The sequence below is a fragment of the Carassius auratus genome, chromosome 43, assembly GCF_003368295.1.
Source record: "Carassius auratus strain Wakin chromosome 43, ASM336829v1, whole genome shotgun sequence".
NCBI classification, from domain to species: domain Eukaryota; kingdom Metazoa; phylum Chordata; class Actinopteri; order Cypriniformes; family Cyprinidae; genus Carassius; species Carassius auratus.
Genome location: NC_039285.1, coordinates 12,164,106 through 12,185,784, shown reverse-complemented (window position 1 = coordinate 12,185,784; position 21,679 = coordinate 12,164,106). Strand labels below are relative to the sequence as shown.

Here is a 21,679-nt window from a genome sequence, read left to right as displayed (position 1 = left end):
GCTGCTCAGGTCCATTTACAAGTCCTGGTTTCCCTTGTCATCCAAAACACCGTCCTGCCTTCTTTCACTGGACAGAGGTGTTCGTGGAAGGGAACTCTCTCCAAAATTAATTTGACTTCCCATTAACAGAAAAAATTCAATGTAATATTCTAAAAATGTTAATGACTCATTCATTGTTCAAATTACAAATGACTTCTTGCTATGCAGGTATTCGAGGGGAGCCTCTAAAATGCTTTAGATCCTACCAGTCCAATTGCTACCACTCTGTTTATTTAAATGGGGAGTCATATCATTTATCACCAGTAAAATATGGAGTGCCACAAGGATATGTCCTAGGTCCTCTTCTATTTTCAATATACATATTACCCCTTGGTAATATAATAGGAAATATGGGATTAGTTTCCACTGTTATGCTGATGATACTCAACTATTTATCTCAACGAGGCCAGATGAAACTTCTAAATGATCGAAGCTTAAAAATGTAAAAGATTGGATGATCAATAATTTTCTCTTATTGAATTTTGGTTGACATATTACTTATTGGACCACAAAGCAGTACACATAATTTCTTGGATTAAAATTTGCATCTAGGCAGATGTACTTCTTCTACAGTCAAATCTGTATATTAGACAACAACTTCTTTTGAAAATCATATTTCCCATGTTACAAAAACAGCATTCTTCCATCTTAGAAACTAACTAGCCTTCTACCACGCTCCAATTTGAATTGCCTCAAGTAAATCACCCTTTCTTTCAGGTTTTTGTCATTCTCAGAAATTGTAATGTTCTTTTCTTATATAATTGTTCCACCCAAGGGGAACAGAAATAAAAATATATTGGAGGTAATTATTATGAGGAAATGGCAGAATAAGAGGATGTGTAACAGGAGTGTATCTGTGAAAAGGCACATGGAGTATAATTTGTATTTGGTTTTTTGTATAATGACTAAAATGACCTTTAGTAGTTTCATCTTCTATAAACATATCACTCTGGTTTCACATTTTTATTACAGTTAATCCTTTTTCAGTCATCCAGAAACATAGACACAAAAAGGGTAAACCTAAAATAAATTTATTGAGATTGAAGAGTGTACGCTCTCCTACTCTCCTTCACCCTTTTCACAAGGCAATTAAAAAATCATGCTAAGGCTATGGAAAGAAACGAAAATGACAGACATTTTTGCAGGTTCTGATGAGGGGACTTCTGAAATCAGATTCCCCTTCATGTAGACCACAAACGACCATCACAACCTGATTCAGAAAGTCCATTCAGTGCGACCTCTGTACCAGTGCTGTGACAGACCACATTACACACACAAAAATACAAAAGGCCCGTTCTAGCAAATTCGGCCTGCTAAGATTATGCTCGACAAGCATCTCTTTTAGGAGAAAGTCAAAACAAAGTCAGTGACCTCCTACAGAGGTGGAACCAAAGTGCAAGAAAAAAAAAAAGCCAAAAATTAGAAATTCTTTCATACGTAAAAGAGCAAAAACAATACCACATAAGAGACAAAAATGTTAACAGTGGAAATAGGCTATAAATATACAAAGGCATCTTAGCTAAGACTGAATCCTTGGTGTGCTGAACAAGGAGACAGTAAATAAGCAGCACTGTTTCTCTTAAAGAGTCCCACTTACTCAGTGCTTATACAGCATCCTGTGGACAACTTCACCTGTGCCAAAGTTTAGGGTTCAAGTCACAAGACGACATTTACACATGTACTGAAAACAGTCAAGTTGTCAAAAATATTAAACTGTAATGAAAGATGATACATCTGAATATATATATATATATTACACACTGTACATAGACTAGCAGAATCAGTACGAAAGGACTCTGCAACCACTTTGTGTATATATATATATATATATATATATATATATATAAACAGAGATATGTACTCTGTGAAACATACCAGTTTGCATGAATTGAACTACATGAAAACTGATTTCCCCTCTTCGTTACGTAAATATCATTACAGTGTCAGTGTTTCTTGACCTAACCATTTAAGCTCGCAAGTAGTACATCTTAACAGGCATGCCCCTAATGACAGCCCATGAGTTTCATGGAAATACAATACTCTCCCTCCCCAGGACCCTGCAGGTTTGCAGGAGGGAGTAACATTGAAGCAGCAATGACTGGAATATTAATGGAGAATGTTCCCTTCAGCTTGGACATCCTTTAGCCTCTTACAGAGATTTTGTTCTCCACTGCTGCCAGCATCGCACAGAAGCGTGAGTTTTCGTTCGCCAAGAGCTTGGACGGCTCGTCAAATTCCACCACCTGGGTCAAAAAAGAAAAAAAAGAGAGAAAAAGGCTGTGAGTCAGAAAAACAATGGATTCTTTCATCCGGCAAAATAAAAATACTTTTTGTCATAGCATTACAGCCCTACTCTGTAACAAGTTCCAGTTTTATCGATATCCTAAATGCAGGCTGTTTACATTATGCAACTAGTGTAAATACATATAAAAGCCATGTCAGATGCAGCTTCCGTTCCACCTGGGCAGCGTGGAGAAGGTTTTGGTTGATGTTGATAAAACTTGATTGGTCTATAGCATTCTGATCAATTGATTGATTAATTGGTTACATTTGATTACTTAAATGGAAAAGTTTGTTTCTGAACCTTCCATCACAAACTCTGATATTTTCTATTCTAAAATAGTTTTCCATCAGAACTAGTCATCAGACTGCTATTCTGTACCTGGCCCTGATTGAGCACCATGATACGGTCACAGTTGAGCACCGTGTGCAATCTGTGTGCAATGGTCAGCGTGGTGCAGTCCTGGAACGCATTCCGAATCGTCTCCTGAATCAAACAGTCGGTCTCTGTGTCCATCGCCGCTGTGGCCTCATCCAGGATCAAGATCTAGAAATCAGGAGGAAAACTAAGTGGATTACCCAGGCTCTCACAGACACAGACAAGATCAGAGTCGGGCTGTTAACTCACCTTGCACTGTCTCAGAAGAACTCGGGCCACACAGAGCAGCTGCCGCTCACCCACGGAGAAATTCTCCCCGTTTTCCACCACCTCGGACTCCAGCTTTAAAGGCAGCTGAGACACCTGAACAACAGAGAGGAGATGCAAGACAATGAATTACATAGATTCAAAACCATGGGAAAACTATGATAAGATGGAGGCAAGAGCAACAAGAAGTCATCGGAGACAAATACTTGTCCTTAAGCGTGAGAAACAAAATGACAAGCTGCTATGTGACAGAGAGGGCAACCTGAAACTACTTCTACTTCCTGCAAACATTAAACACGGTGTCACTTTCAAAGGGTTTTCTTTGGCTTACACATTCTTTCATGTGTGTCCTCTCCAGGGCATCCCAGATTTGCTCCTCTGAATACTGGCTAAAAGGATCCAAGTTGGATCTGAACACAAAACAGAGAGCAGATGTATGACTAAATAAGAATAATGAGATTAATACATTCATTAAGAAGCAGGATTATGACGCTTCTGCATGACTCGTGTCAATGTTTTACATTTAGACAGTGCTTTATACAATATAGATGGTTTTAAAGCAGCTTCAAATGATTTAAACATTATTTTGTAAACTGCATCAGTTATGAAACCTGTTGAGATGTAACTTCTGCTCTACAGAAGAAGTGATGTCATTATTCAGCTTAAGTCAGTGCTGATTCAGTTCAGTAACAGTGCTGATGTTGATGTCAATAAGTTCCTTTATTCGAATGATACGTGTGAAATGGTCTTTGGGTCAGAGGAGGTCCCGCCTACCTGACAGTACCACTGAAAAGCACTGGCTCCTGTGGAATGATTGACAGTTTGCTGCGCAAATCAGCAAGGCCAATGTTACAAATGTTGACACCATCAATCTTGATGGAGCCGCCACATGGTTCCACCAGCCGATAGAGAACCACTCCCAGAGAAGACTTCCCTGAGGACAGACGAGAAGACACATTTATTGTTTCTCTCTTTATTATACATCATTTCTCTGATTTCACCTTCTATCTTCACCATTAAAGTCGTTTCATAAAAGGCCTGATTCTAAAAGTTATCTAACTTGCGTAAGATTTTTTTTCAAGTTAATGATGTCTTTATAAACATTTGTTATTAACCTGGGTTATACACTTTATTAGACATTTTTGTCATTACTATTATTTATGTGAATGAGCCTCTCACTCTTTTTACTTGTATTTTATGTATTGTTTATTTATTTATTTGTGGGATGGAATTTTTTGTAGATGGTAACAAAATTACAGAAAAGAAAAATGAAACGTATTAACTGTTGAGAAAAGACATAAGGAGAAGAGACTGACCTGAGCCCGTTCGTCCCACAATCCCCACCTTCTCTTTCGGTCTGATGGTGCAGGACACTTTCTTCAGTATCATCGGGAGGTTGTCTCTGTACCTCATCTCCGTCCCATCAAACACGATCTCACCCTCCTGGGGCCAGTCAGATGGAGGAGCCTTGTTTTTCACCCTCGCAGGAGCCTCCAGAGACAGAGACTAAGACAGACAGAGGTGACTAAGCAAAGGTAGAACTTCATCCTTTCTGAATTCATCGTAAAAGAGTGACAACAGGCCTCAGATCTGGAAGAGAAGCTGAAATTGTCAATGATGCAGGACTAGTACCTTGATGTAATGGTGGATTCTCTCTACTGAGGTGAACCGAGCTTCGGTCTCTGAGGCCAAGCGAACAGTAAACTGAAATAACCCTGTAAGCTGTGAGAGACGAAAGAGATGTTCAGCCACAGAGAATCAGTTATTATTTTAGTACCACTGATATAATATTACAGTTTCTCTTAATATTTGGAATTATTTTTATGTTATTTTATTTTTTTAGTAATTTTCTTGTTTTTGTAATTTGTACTATCCTATTAAATTCTATAATATTATAACAATTATTTATATTTATCAGTAGTGCTGTCAAACGATTAATCGCGATTAATCACGATTAATCACATCCAAAATAAGTTTTTGTTTACATAATGTGTGTACCGTGTATATTTATTATGCATATAAAAATACAAACACATGCACATGTATATATTTCATGTTTATTTATTAAATATGTATCATATAAATTATATTAATATAAATATATACATGTAAATACATGAACATATTTCCAAATTGTATACTGTATGTTTGTGTATTTATATATACATAATACACACACACACACACACACACACATACACTATGTAAACAAAAACTTCTATTTTGGATGCGATTAATCGTTTGACAGCACTATTTATTTGTTTTATTTATGAGTACTTCAAATAAGCTTTTTTTTCAGTTAACATTATTCTAGTTTTTAGGTAATTTGTTTTTATATATATATATATAGTTTTAGTTAAATATAACAACCCTGATACAGTCTGCTTCCTTTATAAAATACAATAGCTTCTGTTGTAAGACTATCTGACCTTATGCAAATCTCATTTTAAGGAAATATTTGCATCCTACACTTCATTTTCGCACTTGTTTTGTTTATTTGGTCCAAACTTGAGTTCGATTCCCTGCCTATTTCACCGCAGGTCTCTTTTCACATTGTGATATTTGGCTCTAAACCATAGTACTTTATCGTCTTCAACACGAATACCGGCGTGAGTACTAGTGGCACCTAATTTGGCAGAAAACCAATCAGGCAAAAAGACGTTACATGCACAGAATTGCACTTGCATTATTCTGCCACACATGCAAAGAATGTGGGATTTTCTCAGCAGTGATGAGAGATGTATTTGCATCTAATTAAAGGGATAGTTTATCCAACAAATGAAAATTCTGGCATCATTTACTCACTCTCGTGTCTTTACAAAGCCAGAAGACTTTGGATAACCATTGAAACACTAATTAAGATATTTTTTATTAACCTGAGCGATATTTCCGTCCCTCCATTGAAAGTCCAGGTTTCAAATATAGAAAGAGAACCAAAGTCTCATGGGTTTGGAATGACACTAGGGTGAGTAAATGACAGAATTGTCATTTTAGGGTGAACTATCCATAACAAAATTTTACACAATTTCCCCTCACCTGCACGGCATAGGAAATGGCCAAGCCTGCATATGCAGGAGGAATCTGGCCGTGCATGAGGACGATCATCAAAGCCGTGATGCTAATGAGAGCCACGCTAATCACATCCAGACGCACAGCCAGCCAGCGCATGGCGCAGCTGAACAGATAGAAGGGAGCCTGGTTCTGATCCAGCAGCTCCTGATACCTGGGGGAAAACACACAAAGTCCATCAACCGCACTCGTTGGAAATATGCAATAAAGTGAGCCAGACTGATATCCCAGCGTTCACCTGTGAAGGAATTCGTCCTCTTTCCCATAAGCATGCACTGTGCTCAGGCCCTGAATGCTGGAGGCAATGTGGGACAGGAAAGGTGACTGTGTGATGTTGTCTAATCGTTTGAGTTCTCGAATGAAGACCCGAGAAACCACGTGCAGCACTATAAAGAGGAGGACCAGTGGCCCTACTGCCACCAGGAACCACGGGAAAACGCTGGCAATCACACCCAAGCAGAAGAGCACCAGAAGCACGTTCTGAATGAACATCTCAGCCTGGAACGGCAGACGTGTGTCCACTGAGAGAAGAAATGTGAGACGGGTCAACAATAACAATTCATTCATAAAGACAGTCACTTGCTTCATTCCTAAATGATACATTTGAGTGAATCAGTTGAGTAAATGACTCAGTGACTCACTCAGACTTGCAGCCACCTAATGGTGGTTTTAATTTCATATTTAAAATACCATTACATTTTTTATATCCAAAATGCCACTTCAGATGCAGCTTCTGTGCCACTTCTGCAGTGCATTAGTGGATTTTGTTGATTTAATTCGACTGGCAATGTGGCAAGTTCTTATTATTCTAATTGAATTAATTGATTAAAATGTAAGAATTTAAAATAAAAGATGATGCATTTATCAAATAATGTAAGAAAAAAAATTGCCATATAAAAGGCAAATATCATCCTGTGATGAAAATGTTAATTTCTCTGAACAGATTTGATTAAGGGTATAAAAAGTTTATGGAATCAGCTGTTCACAAGATACCAGTACAAAACATACTCAATCATCTAATTATCCACAAAATCCCAGAAACATCATTTCTTGTCAATATCTCACACCCCTATCTGATGATAGTGTCTAACCCTCCATCGGGTCCCACCTTCATCCATGTCTTTGGAGAATCGGTTGAGGATGCGAGCCGTGGGCGTCGTGTCAAAAAATTTCATGGGACTACGAAGAATCTTCTGGAAAAGTTCATCATGGAGCCTCGAGGAGGCACGCAGAGTACCCTTAAAAAAATGAATCAAAAGATGAAACAAGTCCATCATGCATAACTATAATTGCTATGAAAGGAACTATATGATGTAAAAACTCACCTTTATAAACACAATGCCTCTCAATAGTTTGAGAAGGAGCATGATTCCCATAGACATGGTGTAGACAGCAGCATAGTGTTGCATCAGAGGGTTATCACGCATACTCTCACTCAGTACTGAACTGTTCCCCACCTGCACCGTCGTGTTCTGTTGAGCAACAAACCACAGACGCATTGCATTATGCAGTAAAACATGGTAATGATTGAACATTTGTGTGTGTGTGTATATATATATATATATACATATACATATATATAGAGGGATGCAACAATACACTTAGCAGTGGATGTTGTACCAAAAGGTTCAATATTACATTGCAGAACTGTAGAATTATAGAATTGTGGTGTTTCATATATATATATATATATATATATATATACCCCCACACACACACAAACAAGATCCATTTATATTGAGGTTGGTTAATGGTATGGTATTTTGGTATTTATTGTTTTAATCTTCAAAGTCTGCTTGAAAAGGAAGTTGCATGCAACTGAGAATGAACTGGATCATTGTTGTTGGCTAACGCCTGTTTCACACATACTCCGTCTGCGGTGCGTATGCTTTGCGTAATTTTTTACGCACCCATGTTAACGGATTCCAGCGTTCACACTGCATGCAGTTGCTGTACGTCAGTGCGTTCCAGGAGCGTTGCGTCTGTAGCAGTGGTGCGATCGTTTATGTACAGAGTCTATTTTTGCTGTGCTGCATGCGCTGAATTAAAGTGACAGCGCATTTTTCGCGGTAAAAATGAACATGGATTGACACGGAAATGCAGTCATTTCACAATAAATGTATACTAATCAAAGCCTACTGTGTTTCACACGCAACACATGGGTTTTGGCTTGATTTAAAACAAGAAAAAGAGCAACTTTAGAGAAACAAGGCTACATTATATATGCACTTTTATAGAAGCAGAAAAACAAAGTTATTTAAGACCCGTTGGATTGCGTGTAATAAAGATTTAAATGCAAAAGGCACGAGAGTCGACTGTATCTGTCAGTGGTGAGTTTTAATTTTGAATGTTTGTGATATCCTAACAAGAAAAGTAGGCTAATGTTGTGTTTAAATGTGTTGCAGCTTGTTTCAGCAACTTATAAAAACCTAGCAGTCAAATGCATGAGTAATACGTTGTTTATATTTGAATTTAAATGTGTCTATGAAAGATTGTTACTGTGATGAAAGAGTATCACAATGCTGAAAAAGCTTTTTGATTATATATATATATATATACACATGATTTGATATAAAAATAATGGTCAAAACTTGTGTTTTGTGGCTTAAACAGCCGCGGATCAGTAGCCGACTGCAAACGCGTCCTGTGTGAAAGCACAATGAGTCCGTGCTGCTTCAGCACCTCATACGTAACGCACACGGACTGCATACGCACTGCAGACGGATTTTATGTGAAACAGGCGTAATTGCTGAAATCTCATGTGAGTGACAGGTTGCTAGAAGAGATGTCGCTGCAAAGTTAATGTTTCTGGTTAAAGACTCAAGGCATCATTTGTGATTTGTCATTTCCAATGTGTGAAGACACAATTACAGTAACAGCTTTAGAAAGAAAAGAAACGAACCAAGGATAACAGTCAGAAGTGCATGAAATATTTAAACACTTCTACTCTGATCTGATGGAATCGAAGCCTTTCCGTTGCTCTGATCTGCCCATGGTCTCTTACCCCGCTGCCCTGTTTGATCCAGTAACTGAGCCACCAGTTGCTGAAGGCTGTGCTGCCCACATTGAGAACAAAGAGGGCAAGGATGAAGAGGAAGACGGACCAGCCTCCTAAAGCCTGGATGTAGACTTTGTACACCGCCCAGGGCACTGAGCCTTTCCCTCTCTCCTCCACCTGCATCAGCTGACCTGAAAGAAAACAGACAGAAGTGAGGTAAATCAAAGCATCAGTCAAGTATAGCGCTAGTTTATTGGTACGTACCATCACCCTGGTTAGCCGGTTTTTCTTTTTTGACAGATCCTGCCTTTTTATTCTCTAAGGGTTTCTTCAAAGAACTCCCAGAGTTCTTATTCGGAACCTGAGATGACACAAAACGACAAGATGTGAAAGCTCCACCATGGCTTCGATCTCATTTGTGCTTGTGCAAAAAACATGCAAGAACCGATGGGGCTGCTGAAAAAGAGCTGTGTAGACATTCAAAACTTCTCCTTTTGTGTTTCACAGAATAAATAAAGTCATATGGTTTGGAAAAACACGAGGAGAATGATGAGGAAGCTTTTTGGGTGAACGGTCTCTGAACTGTTTCAACATCTTCCTTTTTACGGTTTAGAAATGAACTGAATATATTTTTTTCATAAATCACAAACCCTAGTGTCATTCAAAAACCCTTATGGCTTTATTTTGTTGACCACAAACGAAAATCATTAAAGAATGCTTTAAATGTTTTGACCATATAAGAAAATCCATTCAAGTTCAAAAAAACTTGAAATTAATTAATCTCAACTGGTATAATTCACGAAAAATGTTAATCTTTATTCCTTCAACCTCATGCGTCACCTATAGTCAAACCCCATTGGTTCTTGATGTGGGTGAGTAAATGATGACCGTTTTCATCTTGGGGTTTTCTGACCTCAATGAATGGCGTTTCTCCCAGCTGAAGGTTGTTGAAAATGGCGGCGTAGTCTCCATTCAGATTCATCAGGTCCTCGTGACTGCCCTGCTCTGTGATGCTGCCGTCACGCATGAAGATCACGTCATCACAGTCCACCAGATACTGACAACAGAAACAGGAAGCTGAATGGAAGATTCATAGAAATCTCACTCGACCAGACCTGACATTATAATACCTGTAGCTGGTGAGTGACAAAGATGACGGTCTTGCCACGCAGATGTTTTCTAATGGCGTTGTTGAAGATGTGATTCCCGACATGGGCATCCAGAGCACTTAAAGGGTCATCGAGAATGTAAATATCCCTGTTGCTGTATAAAGCTCGAGCCAGGCTTATCCGCTGACGCTGCCCGCCGCTCAGGTTAGCCCCACGTTCTCCAATCTGACAGAGGAAATCACATCACTTTTCAAAAAGACTTGCCCTGATTATACCTTCATTTAAAGGGCAGTTTAGAGTTTCTGTATTAGTAGCTCAGGTCTAAAGCCTGGTGCACACTTTACAATTTTGGCATTTGAAACTAATTTCTGGGACCCTAAAGGACTTCTGTTGTCTTAGAGTAAATTTGTGTGTTTCGATCACCCACAATGTGACAGTTTTCCATTGTATCTTCACCTGTGAGACTGTAGTTTTGTGGTCTGAATAAACTCTGAAAAATGATCATATTGTTTCCTTTTGCGCAGTTTTTTTCAAACACCTAATTTTTTGCCATATTCCTGAACTGATCATTTGCTGGTATAGTGATTAGATTCACTGTTTTGGCCTGCCGCTGTGAACATAAGAATGCATAACAAGAACGGAGGGATTCAGTGTGTGTAGTGTGTGTGCGCAGTGCATAACGGGCATATGAGGATCTTGATTTTTGTGTAGGATGTGTTACCTCAGTCAGGTCAGCATTAGGGAGGATGGCCAAGTCTGATCTCAAGCAGCAAGCACTCAGAATAGCCTGATACCTGCAGGAGACAAATAAAAGATATGGGAGAATAAAAAACAAAAGATGCTTATTCTTCAACGGTAAGGTGTCATTACAGCTCTTTATATATCAGGAAACATGTGGAGGCTATTTAATGACAAAGCACAAGCGCTCAAGGTCAGTGCTCATTTTATCTTGGTGCTCAGTTCTCCAGTTGGCCTGCAGCCCCATTTCACTCGCTCGGCCCTTTAGTCTCCTTCACACAAACTCAAACACATTACTCAGTACTGACATGTTCCATTATCAAGGCCGAAGGATACTCATTATTTTGAAGAATATTAGTTCACAATGTCAATGCCATAACGAAGTCCATTTGGTGTGTGACGATAACATAACACAGAGTTCATTTCTTCTATGCATGAACACATTGGAGAGCTGCTTTAAAGTAGAAACTGTCTTTCTATGTCTATGGGGCATGTTGTCACAATTAACTTCCATTTTCTGAGGGTAAATAAAGATAAACGTATACACTTTTAATTTTGAAGCAAAGTGACATATTTGTAGGCCACTAAACAAGTTTAAAATTGCTGTGGATAAACCTGAGAAAGTCAAAAAGTGTTACTTTGTGCCCAGCTCTCCCTTACCGCTGTAATAAATATTATATAAGTTCACATCTCGCGCACTTTAATGCCCTTTGATTGTAATGCGTATGTTCCCTTGGAACTAGAATCATGCTGTAATTTCATTTTAAGTCCACTTCGCAGGGCACTTACGGTTGAATAAGACATCGCTTGAATGCTGCCTGAACAAGAAACATCCTTACTGAAGGGAAACTGTTGACTGGTGTCACTATCTCGCTAATGCGCTGGTGGATCGCCACCATCCCCATCCCTTCAGCTCAAGGAATATGTGTTAGAGAGGGTTCCTCGAGCTGAAGGGATCCGTCGAATTTTGTCCGGATTCGAAGCCGTTACAAATATGTGGCCATTCAAAGTTTCTATGGTTTTCCACAGACTTGAGCTTTAAAGTGTTTCATCCAGGTCGTCATTTTTAAACAATGGAGTCTGCTCTGCTGGACAAACCAAGTAATTACACCATTTCAGTTTTACACCATTTCAGAGTTACATGTTCTGTAAAAAAAAAAAATCATATTGGCGTCAGGCTTATATCAGCCGATAATATCAGCAAAATTATATATCGGTCGGGCTCTAAATTAAACTTTTGTGAAAATGATCAAAAAAGCTAGCGTAGGCTGGCAATTAAAAAAAAAAAAGTGGGTAAAGAGTTAATACTGTTAAGCTACTTTAAAGCAATCTATTGTATAAAGGGCTAATAAACAAACCTGACGCGAGTGCCGAATTGCAGAACTGATGCAAACATATCGATATCACTATGATCAGATGCTTTCTTAACTGCTGTTTTCTCACTACTGTCATTATTGCTGTGCGTTTATTTTGAAGAAAATGAGCAGCATTTATTTACATATTCATCTAAATTCCGCTTAGATGGGACGTTTGCTAACAGAAAACTGTTGCTTAAGTATTTCGATTTTCTTTTTATTAAGTGAATAATGAAAGAGAACTTTGCTGTGATTATTTTGAGGCCTTTACATTTTCCTTTTGTTTGGTGCTCACCTTTCTTCCTCCATTTCCTTGCCAAACAGGATATTGTCACGGAAAGATGCATTGAGAATCCAGGCCTGTTGTGCCACATATGCGAAATCTCCATTTACAGCAACAGTCCCCTCTAAAAGAGTCATCTGGGAAACACACACATCAGGCATTATAACAGATAAGAGGATTTCAGAACACATCTAATGCATGATGCCTTTAACATATTCTTTTTTTGAGCTTCAAATCAGGCAATCGCTCACCTGGCCAAGAATGGCAGAGATAAGAGAAGTTTTGCCGCTTCCCACACTGCCACAGACACCAACCAGCTTCCCCTGAAGATTTAAAAATTATTAGTATGATTATTTCTTTTTATCTCTACCATCACAAATCAACCAAATGAGGATTCAGAAAGGCAAAGACCTTTTGTATGGAGAGATCGATGCAGTGAAGAGTTCTTTGCAGCCGTTGGCTGATGGTGGGCACTTGAAGGGTTTGCTCGTCAGGACTGGACGCCATGTCTACAGGCACATCATTCAACAGCCGGCCATGGGTTTCCTCTTCTAGCATCCCGTGATGTTTTGGGTCGTCACGCTGCCGACGCTTCTTACGACATCCTCTCATTCCAAGGCCTACATAGGGTGTACCACGAGGCGTAGGCTGGGCGCTGTGTCCGCCCGTCTCCCAAGCCAAACTGGCACCAGTCATCTCTATGGCAATGGAAGGATTACTTGGGAGCTCACGGATCATCTTGACCTCGGCCATCATGAACAAACTCTGGAGGAAAATTATTTTTTCACAATTATTTTTTCAATGCATTTTTTTTCAGACCGATTCGATTTCGATTATCTCCCCATTAATTGACTACTAACAATTTATACATGTTGATTTACATATCTGAATGAAAAAAACATGTATTCCTTAACATTGCAATATATGTTTATTGCTCTTAAAATTACAAAATAAAAGACTGACTAAGAATGCATTACTTTGCACTTGTATAGAGATAGCATTCAATAAAACCTTGAAACCTCGAAAACACATAGCTTACTGAAACAAGCTTACTGAACACATAGGGCCTAGCTTACTGAAAAAAAGTTCTTCTTTCAGATGAAAATAACAACAACTTGATGTCTAGCATTCAATAAAGAATGTCACCCAAAATACTTGTTTAGAGCAATTGAAAGAATACAGTAACCAATGTAAACTTGAGAGCTTTAAGCTAATACAGAGAGTGCTTTTCCAAAAAATAAATAAATAAAAATTAACAGTGGGAGCCAGCAGCCTGTCATGGAGAAAAAAAAAACTCTGAATGCTCCACGTGAAACTTTGGCGTTCCGCCCTTTTTCTATTGTGTCTAATGATTTTGGGGAGAGGGAGGGAGAGAGAGAGAGAGAGCAAGACAGCGCTCATGTAGTTTGAAGACTGTGAGTGCACGATCGCGCGTGAAACTTTGATGTTCCAGAATGTTGATCCGGCCATCGCGTATATTCAGCGCACATAAGGTAAACGTTTTGCAAACTTTTTTTAGAGAAATAAAAACAGGTCGACGAATCGATGCGTATATTTTGCGTCGACGTATTTTTTTCGACGACGTCATCGATGACCTCGACGCGTTGTCCCAGCCCTACCAGTTACATTTACCCAAAACTAATTATATTTTATGTTTAACCACTAAAGAGACATCAGAGCCAGTGGCAAATGTCAGAAGGACTAGCTGAGTCGAGACTGCTCTAGTCAGTAATAACATGAGCACTGAGCTCCAGTTGATCGCGTGGAGCTGTTCGTCTCCGAAAAAAGTCCCTAGTTCCTGGGTAAAGTTCCAGTGGTGGAAACATGGCTAATGATACCACACCTGGATTTACAGGAACATAAAACAAACAAAATACACACTACCAGACTACAAAGGTAGAAGTAACTATCTGGAGAAAGAACGAGAGGAAGCTCACCTTGAACCTATCAATGGCGACAGATGCTTCTGATAGAGATTTGACAGAAAATGGGGTGACCTTTAAAGCAAAGGTCATGGCATTGAAAACAGTGACGACAGTGAATGCCTGGACAAAAAGAAATGAAGTAGAGTCAGTGCATGAGTACATCAATCCTGTGGTAATGCCAACACCTCGAAACAAGCAAAGTAACCTGACCTGTGCGGCGGTAAGGTCATAACCTAACAACATGTGGGTGGAGAATGTGGCCACACTGGCAATCACCACAACGATCGGTGCCACGCCGACTGTAATGCTCTGAAAATATCCTGTTTTTTCCAGAATCTGGCGCTCCTCATCTCTGATTCCTGTTAGATCGTACATAATGATAAGCAAACACAAATACATAGAAATAGGCCAAAAGTTGGTTACTATTATTGACTAAAACATTTTCATTACTTGAAATAAAAACTAAATATATAAAGAAAAATTTGAATTTCGAGTTGAAGTGTAGTATTAAAACAACTAGACCCAAACTAAAAGCTAAAACTAAAAGTTACATATATAATTGAAATAAAATAAAAATTTACTTTTCAACATTTCGCATTTTCATTTAGTTTAAGCAAAATTACAAAACTTTAACCGAATTTAAAATGAAAATGAAATTCAAATAGAAATATAAAATCTAATTCCGTTTATTAATAAAAACTACAATAGTATATTAAATATAAGATAATACTATGCCAAACAACCAGGGTTAATATCATTACATAAAACTAAAATTAAATCTATAAAAATATATACTAATTTAAATAAACATGAACTCAAAATACTAAAATAAAATTTATTTCAGTTTCAGTAATTTACTTTATTTAAATTTCTAATTTCCATTTAGTTTAAGCTGAAGTACTAAAATAATAAAAATTAAAGAAAACTTAAAAACAAAAAAACGAACTTTTAACTACAATGAAAATTAATATATAAAAAATAGAAACTAATTCACAATATTAACAAAAACTAAATTAGTATATCAGTGATACTAAATAATAATACTGAGCCAAACATGCAAGCCAAAAAAAATAAAATAACACTAACTTCGTACAGCTTGAGAGAAGGCCTTCACCCAGGCATACATCTTAATGAACTTGATGTAGTTCAGAATCTCATTCATCTTTTGAACACGCTGGTCAGTCACGGCTACTCCCTTCCTCCTGAAGTACGCCGTCAGCCTGGAGCTAAACATCTACAGGAGAAACATCGGAGTTACAACGGAAACTCCCAATGGGAAAACAAAACAAAGCCTGAACGAAAAGCTCACCATAGTGGGGTAGAAGAGGATGAATACAGCAGAGCCCAGCAGAGACGTCGGCCCCAATACGGATAAGTTGTATGCCATTCCCAGCACGGCCACCAGGGGACCTCCAGCCAACAGGCTGCCCACAGCAGCGGCTTCAAACATGCGCTGCCCGTCACTCGAACACATATTGATCAGCTAAAGAGAAAAGCGACACATACGTCAGCAAGATGCACAAGACATACCGTAGACTACCATAAAATATATGCGGGCATCACCTTCTTTAGCAATTTTCCTTCACTCTTCATCTCTTCACCATTCAACACCCTAGGATATCTGCACCTAACCTTCCTAAATGTCCAACTCATTAATCCAAAACTCCTCACCCGTCCCTCAACATCGTACCTCTCCCATGGTCTTCTCCCGAAGGCTGCGCAGACGCAGTATCTTGTGGAAGGCCAAGGTCAGGATGGCTCCTCGCAGACGGGTGCCGGTGCGGTAGTTGAGCGCCCAGGTGAGGGCGAGGGACCAGGAGCGAATCAGCTCGGTGGCCAAGAGGCCCAGCACCAGCAGCAGGCCGTAGGGCAGGTCGGGTTCGCTCTTCTGCGTATACTCCAGCAACCGCCTCACCACAAACGCCTGCGGAGAGGGAGGACGAGCAAGGGGGCGACAGGACACAGCAGGCGTGACTGAGGATACAACATAGCCGATATTTACACTTCACAACCTTCCTCATCATAAAGCATCTGACATGTTTACATCATTGGGCAGAAAAAAGGTAAAGAGATGCAGTTCATTGTATGCTATGTATGGGGCTTCATCATAAAATGCACGGCTTCTAATCATTGGAGACAGTGAGGGAGCAGCCAACGTCTACTGAGAGACAATGTCAGCCTAATGGTTTATTACCTTATGTGGCCCTTTTCTCTAGCCTTCGGAAAAGAACAAGAGAGACAATGAAACAGTGCGACAGTACCATCTGTGCGAGAGACATAGCAATGTGACATAATCATGGATACAATGCCCCTTGTTTGTGGAGTCAAAGACTTTTTACCTACAGTCACATCTGGTTGGGGTACAGGATGGAGACGTACTTTTGTTTTAACACCTGAAAATTAATATCAATTAAATTAAAAACACAGAAAACTGTAACAGCTTGACAGTTCAAGAAAGTCATACGAGCACACAGTCGCACACACGCACACCGTTCTCAAATATCATGCACATACGCAGTCAAGGATATGCAGACATTAACTGGGAACAAGGGCAGACCCATGTGGTTGAACACAGCTGCTAGATTTTATTAAGGAAACCTTGAATATTTAACCTTGAAAGTTGAAACATCAGCAGTTTGTGAAAAACAAAATGTACAATGACGTTGCAAGAACAACAAACAAAAGACATTGTTGCATAAAAGAGAACGTCAAAATAAAAGTCACATTTTGGAGTCCATTTGTAGGTCGTCATCACTGCTAAAAGCTGTCCCATTTAATTTTAATCGAGGTTAGTGGGGCAGCGATCCCTCCCTGAATGACGCACATCTTACAAAACCCATTTACACAATACAGTTGCCCCAAAAGGTGTCCATGAAATTGGGCAAAAATCCAGCAACACATTGAGGACAAGAGATGTGGGTGTGACAACAGCCTGTACGCTCGTGAAACTTGAGAGCGTTTCAGTCCAAAATGAGAAACCCCAGCAATATAAAACCCCCATAAGTCCGGTTTCCATTTGCAAAAAAAACAAAAAAAAAAACACTGGCATTTATCTGGAGAAGTTTGAAACAATTGTCCATTGGCACAAAATATTGCCCACATCCATCATCAGACATACATTGCACGGTTCGACAATCATTTGCCAACCAGTTACCCAACCTTTCAGACACATAAAATGTGAATAATTACAGAGATCAAATAAAAGAGGGGAAACAGAAAGAAAGAGAAGAAGAGGGAGGGAGAGAGAGAAAGAGAGAGAGAGAGAGAGAGAGAGAGATGGGCAGCAAACAGCATTAACTCTTGATCCAGCCCTGCATAAGAAACATGCCCTTACCTCCCAGGAATCCTCACCGGCTCTGCCTGCCCTGTGCTCTCCCCGCAGGTTAAATGGACACCCTGTGGAGTCTAAAGAATAGCCTCTGTCACATGTCGCACACATGGGGACCCAGCGACCTCTGACCCCTAACTCCAATCTGAACACCCCCACCCCCACCCCCCACAGACACCCACCAGGGGTAAAGCAAAAAAAGAAAATCCTGAGCCTGAACTTTTTCCAGGGGCAGGGCAGCTCATGCAAAGCATGCAGTGACTGTGACAATTTTAACATTTGAAAGGATACTATGGCAAAGTTATCGCTTTCTTTATTCAAACTGATTTTCTTTTTCATGAATATATGATTGACCTGAAAAATCTTTAACATACACTTGTAAAATTATGAGCTATATCACTGCTTACCGACACTAGGGGTGTGACAATACACTTAGCTCACCAGATGAGACAAACTACAGATTCTTAGTTCACTAGAACGTGACAATAATTTAATATTTTCTTTTTTTTTCCCGAAATTTTCAAATGACAAAATATTTGTCTTTTAATTAAAAAAAGTAAAACAATGCAGTTGTATTTAGAAATATTTTAACTAATCTAGGGCTGTAACTAATTATTATTTTGGTAATCGTATAGTAGTAATCTACTAATTATTTTGACAACCTAATATTTTTTAGTAACATAAACAGACCTAATTGAAAACCAGGCTTTAGTATGACTATTTATATATAAACTAACGATGAGGCAATAATAATTGACTAAAATAAACTAACAAAGCCTAGAAATTACATGATTGTATTGAACAACACTGTTAAAACACATAATGTAATATGCCCATACATGATAAGAACATAACCAAATTAAGCACATTATGTATTAAAACAAATATCTGCAGAGGTTGCCAATGGCCTGGTGACGTTTCACTTTACAGTGTGATTAAACAATGATTAAATCCATTACATTTTAATATTTGGGCACATGCAGAAACTTTTATTTTGAAATCGTGATGTACAATACATTGCATATTTAGACTTAGGTTGATGTATTCTCCTGTGTTGGTTTATTAATGATTTAGGGCTCGACTCTGCAATTGAAAACTATATTATGCGCGTCTCATGTTTATAAGAGCAAAACATTCTGACTAGCTAGTAATGTTAGTTTGGTTGAGAGTGAAAGCTGCTCCTCTCATACCATTGGTAGGCGAACTCATGAACTCGAAAGTGATATAAATCGACATTTTTTTTTTTTTAATGTAGGATTATTTTTTTCCGCAGCCAAACGCTTTACACCGGAAATCCGGCACAGTGACGGAGAACTTTAAGCCCTGACCCACCTTCCTTTATAACCACCCCTGACCTCAGTCATCAGAGCAAGGACAGGGATCTCTTCAAGGAGATGCTCTACAGGGAGCTGCTAAATAAAGACAACAGGGAGAGAAAGGCAGTAGATCATTAAACAGAATCTTTGATAAGCCCAATTTTCTCCTAAAGGTTGAAGGAGACAGAGCCTTGCTGTGTCGCCCATGGTGGGACAGTGACAGAAACTCTCCTTGAAGAAAATGTTAGCCTATCCTCCTGATCTATGGAGATTTCTCTTTAAGCTATGTTTGTGCTACATGCAATGCCCCTAAACTTAAGTTGTTACCCAAATCTAGCATTTCAGAGTGGACCGTAAGAACAGAATACTTTCCTTATTATCTACCCGATATTAACAGCACAGATATAAAACACCTGGGACCTGGAAAGCAAGAGACAAACAGAAACTTGCAAAATCATAGAGAAGGAGTTTTATACAGGTGCATTAAATTTGTTTCTGTTTTTGCTTTTCTGAAACCCTTGGAACAAAAACTGACGACTAAGTTTTGAGTCATTAATCTTTAGCTTCATTAAAACTACAGGACATTTCTGATTAATAACATCAATTAATAGACTTGCTTAATTAAAGGTGAAGTGTGTCACTTCTGCACAACTGACAGCACTAAACAGAAAATACTGACTGGAGATAGTCCTGTCTCTGACTCTGAGAGCAGCAGCTGGGGTGCGGATGTAATAAAAACTCCATTTGTTTTCTCTAAAAGGGAATTGACTTTTAACAATATCTTATTAACCTTTAAAGAAAGATCTGCTGTGGGCTACGAGGTTGTTGACTGATGGAATTTTTTTTTTTTTTAAGCCATCAGTTTATATATTTTTTTTAACTAGTTTCAAACTGGAATTCCTGGTGAAAAAACTACATTACCCATGATGCAATGCAAAAATCCCTCCAATCAGTTGCGGCGAGCTACTCTCACCAAAAGATCTTGCATATTTTACAAAACATTTACTTATATATATGTCTACAGACATAATTAACAACTTTAAATGAATAGTGTTATGTTTCTCCATTTTTTCTATTAAATTATGCCTTTTACAATTCTTCATGGGATTGTAGTTCTTTCCCTCACTAATACAATTGTGTTAAGTCCTTTTTTATGATTTTCAAATACTTTTTTGCTTCAAATTAAAGTTTGCAAAGTTGTGATTCACCTCATAGCTTATAACACTTTGAAAAACACATTTTTTTTTTTTTTTATCCCTATGGGAAAATTTTACAGAAAAATGCTTCTGGAACCAACAAATGCACTTTATATTTGAGCTAATGTTGTTATATCTCACAAACTGAGCAGATCAATTGGACTGAAATTTAATTTGGTGCTGTTAGTAGCGCAGATATAACATACTTCAGTAACATTAAACTATAACATTTTAAATTAATAAGGTTCCCCCTATTTTCGTGATGTGAAAGTCAGACTATTTGGCGAAAAGCAGCAGACAAGTTGTAATACTCTTGGTGTTGGCACAATCATCATTAAGGCACTTTATATATATAGCACTAATGGTTAAATGAATTTATAAAATGGTTTTGGGAGCCACACTGGAAACACCACAGAGGTCAAACAGATCACTTCTGAGGCCCAGTGACAATGTAACACACCGTTCATTCCCCATCTGAACACTCACCTGAGCAGGATTTGATAGGTGGGTCTACAAAGCTAATAATACACAGAGACACAGACAGAGCTAGAGCGAGAGAGACAGATAGAAGGAAAAGACACCAGAAAGACACAACAGAGCTGAGATGGTGTTACTTACTGGGCCACTGAAGCCTGCGAGTTGAGTAACCATAAGGCAGAGGATGGACAGCAGCAGACGCGTGCGGCAAAAATGCCAGACCACACGACGAAGAGACGCCCCGTCCCCTCGTGACCTGACCTCTTCATCCCACAGCCCGGCCAGCCTGTGGAAATAATGTCTTGTTAATATGCAATTACATCAGACATTGTTCCAGGTCCCAAGCAGTACTTGATTCGGACATTAGCCAAGTAATTTGGGGTACTATGAAACTACCATATGTATCAATCATTTATTGAAGTATTTAAGGTATTGGTGCCATTTGACACCATTTGGTACCACCATAGTACTGTGTGAGGAGGTTGCATCTGCCAGCCCTGAATTAGATATATTTTAGCTGGATGAGTGCTTGATTTGGATAGGAAGTCATGTATCAGTACTGACCGGTGACGATTGGCTTCACAACTCTCGAACTGTGACACGGCCCAAATATCCTCCAGAAACAGCTGACCCTTCTTATGGGCCAACACCACCAGTGAGGTCAACCAGTTAAATGTCATAAAAGAGAAGAGGCCAGCATTGTCGACTGGATGCTGATACCTGTGATGACACAATGAAAAGCAGGACAAGAGAAGTTGTGGATTAGTATTTTAATTCAGTGCAATTTGGTTTATTTTATTAGGGCCACCCAATGTGAGTCCCATGTGCCTTTCTCAGGGCCTCAGGGACACAGTGTATTTCTCGTAAAACTGTGTCGTTTGAGCTTCATCACAGCAGTGATATTTTAACAGGGTTGTGAT

General features: G+C 39.0%; 1 protein-coding gene across 1 annotated transcript in view; it reads right to left on the bottom strand.

Moving 5' to 3' along the window:
- Positions 1-1,048: 1,048 nt before the first annotated feature.
- Positions 1,049-21,679, bottom strand: part of LOC113061719 (multidrug resistance-associated protein 5-like) — a 34,195-nt gene continuing 13,564 nt past the window's right edge. The window contains exons 4-29 of the mRNA XM_026231102.1: positions 21,324-21,479; positions 20,901-21,045; positions 16,133-16,366; positions 15,752-15,925; positions 15,529-15,676; positions 14,653-14,801; positions 14,455-14,562; positions 12,929-13,282; positions 12,769-12,840; positions 12,530-12,654; positions 10,863-10,935; positions 10,163-10,366; positions 9,946-10,089; positions 9,297-9,393; positions 9,039-9,223; positions 7,360-7,506; positions 7,143-7,272; positions 6,273-6,555; positions 6,002-6,188; positions 4,598-4,687; positions 4,282-4,471; positions 3,740-3,899; positions 3,297-3,375; positions 2,948-3,061; positions 2,702-2,866; positions 1,049-2,282 (exon numbers count right to left, since the gene is read on the bottom strand). Of these exons, the coding sequence (XP_026086887.1) occupies positions 2,181-2,282; positions 2,702-2,866; positions 2,948-3,061; positions 3,297-3,375; positions 3,740-3,899; positions 4,282-4,471; positions 4,598-4,687; positions 6,002-6,188; positions 6,273-6,555; positions 7,143-7,272; positions 7,360-7,506; positions 9,039-9,223; positions 9,297-9,393; positions 9,946-10,089; positions 10,163-10,366; positions 10,863-10,935; positions 12,530-12,654; positions 12,769-12,840; positions 12,929-13,282; positions 14,455-14,562; positions 14,653-14,801; positions 15,529-15,676; positions 15,752-15,925; positions 16,133-16,366; positions 20,901-21,045; positions 21,324-21,479 (4,015 nt within the window). The 3' untranslated portion in view covers positions 1,049-2,180. The remainder of the gene's footprint in view (positions 2,283-2,701; positions 2,867-2,947; positions 3,062-3,296; positions 3,376-3,739; positions 3,900-4,281; positions 4,472-4,597; positions 4,688-6,001; positions 6,189-6,272; positions 6,556-7,142; positions 7,273-7,359; positions 7,507-9,038; positions 9,224-9,296; positions 9,394-9,945; positions 10,090-10,162; positions 10,367-10,862; positions 10,936-12,529; positions 12,655-12,768; positions 12,841-12,928; positions 13,283-14,454; positions 14,563-14,652; positions 14,802-15,528; positions 15,677-15,751; positions 15,926-16,132; positions 16,367-20,900; positions 21,046-21,323; positions 21,480-21,679) is intronic.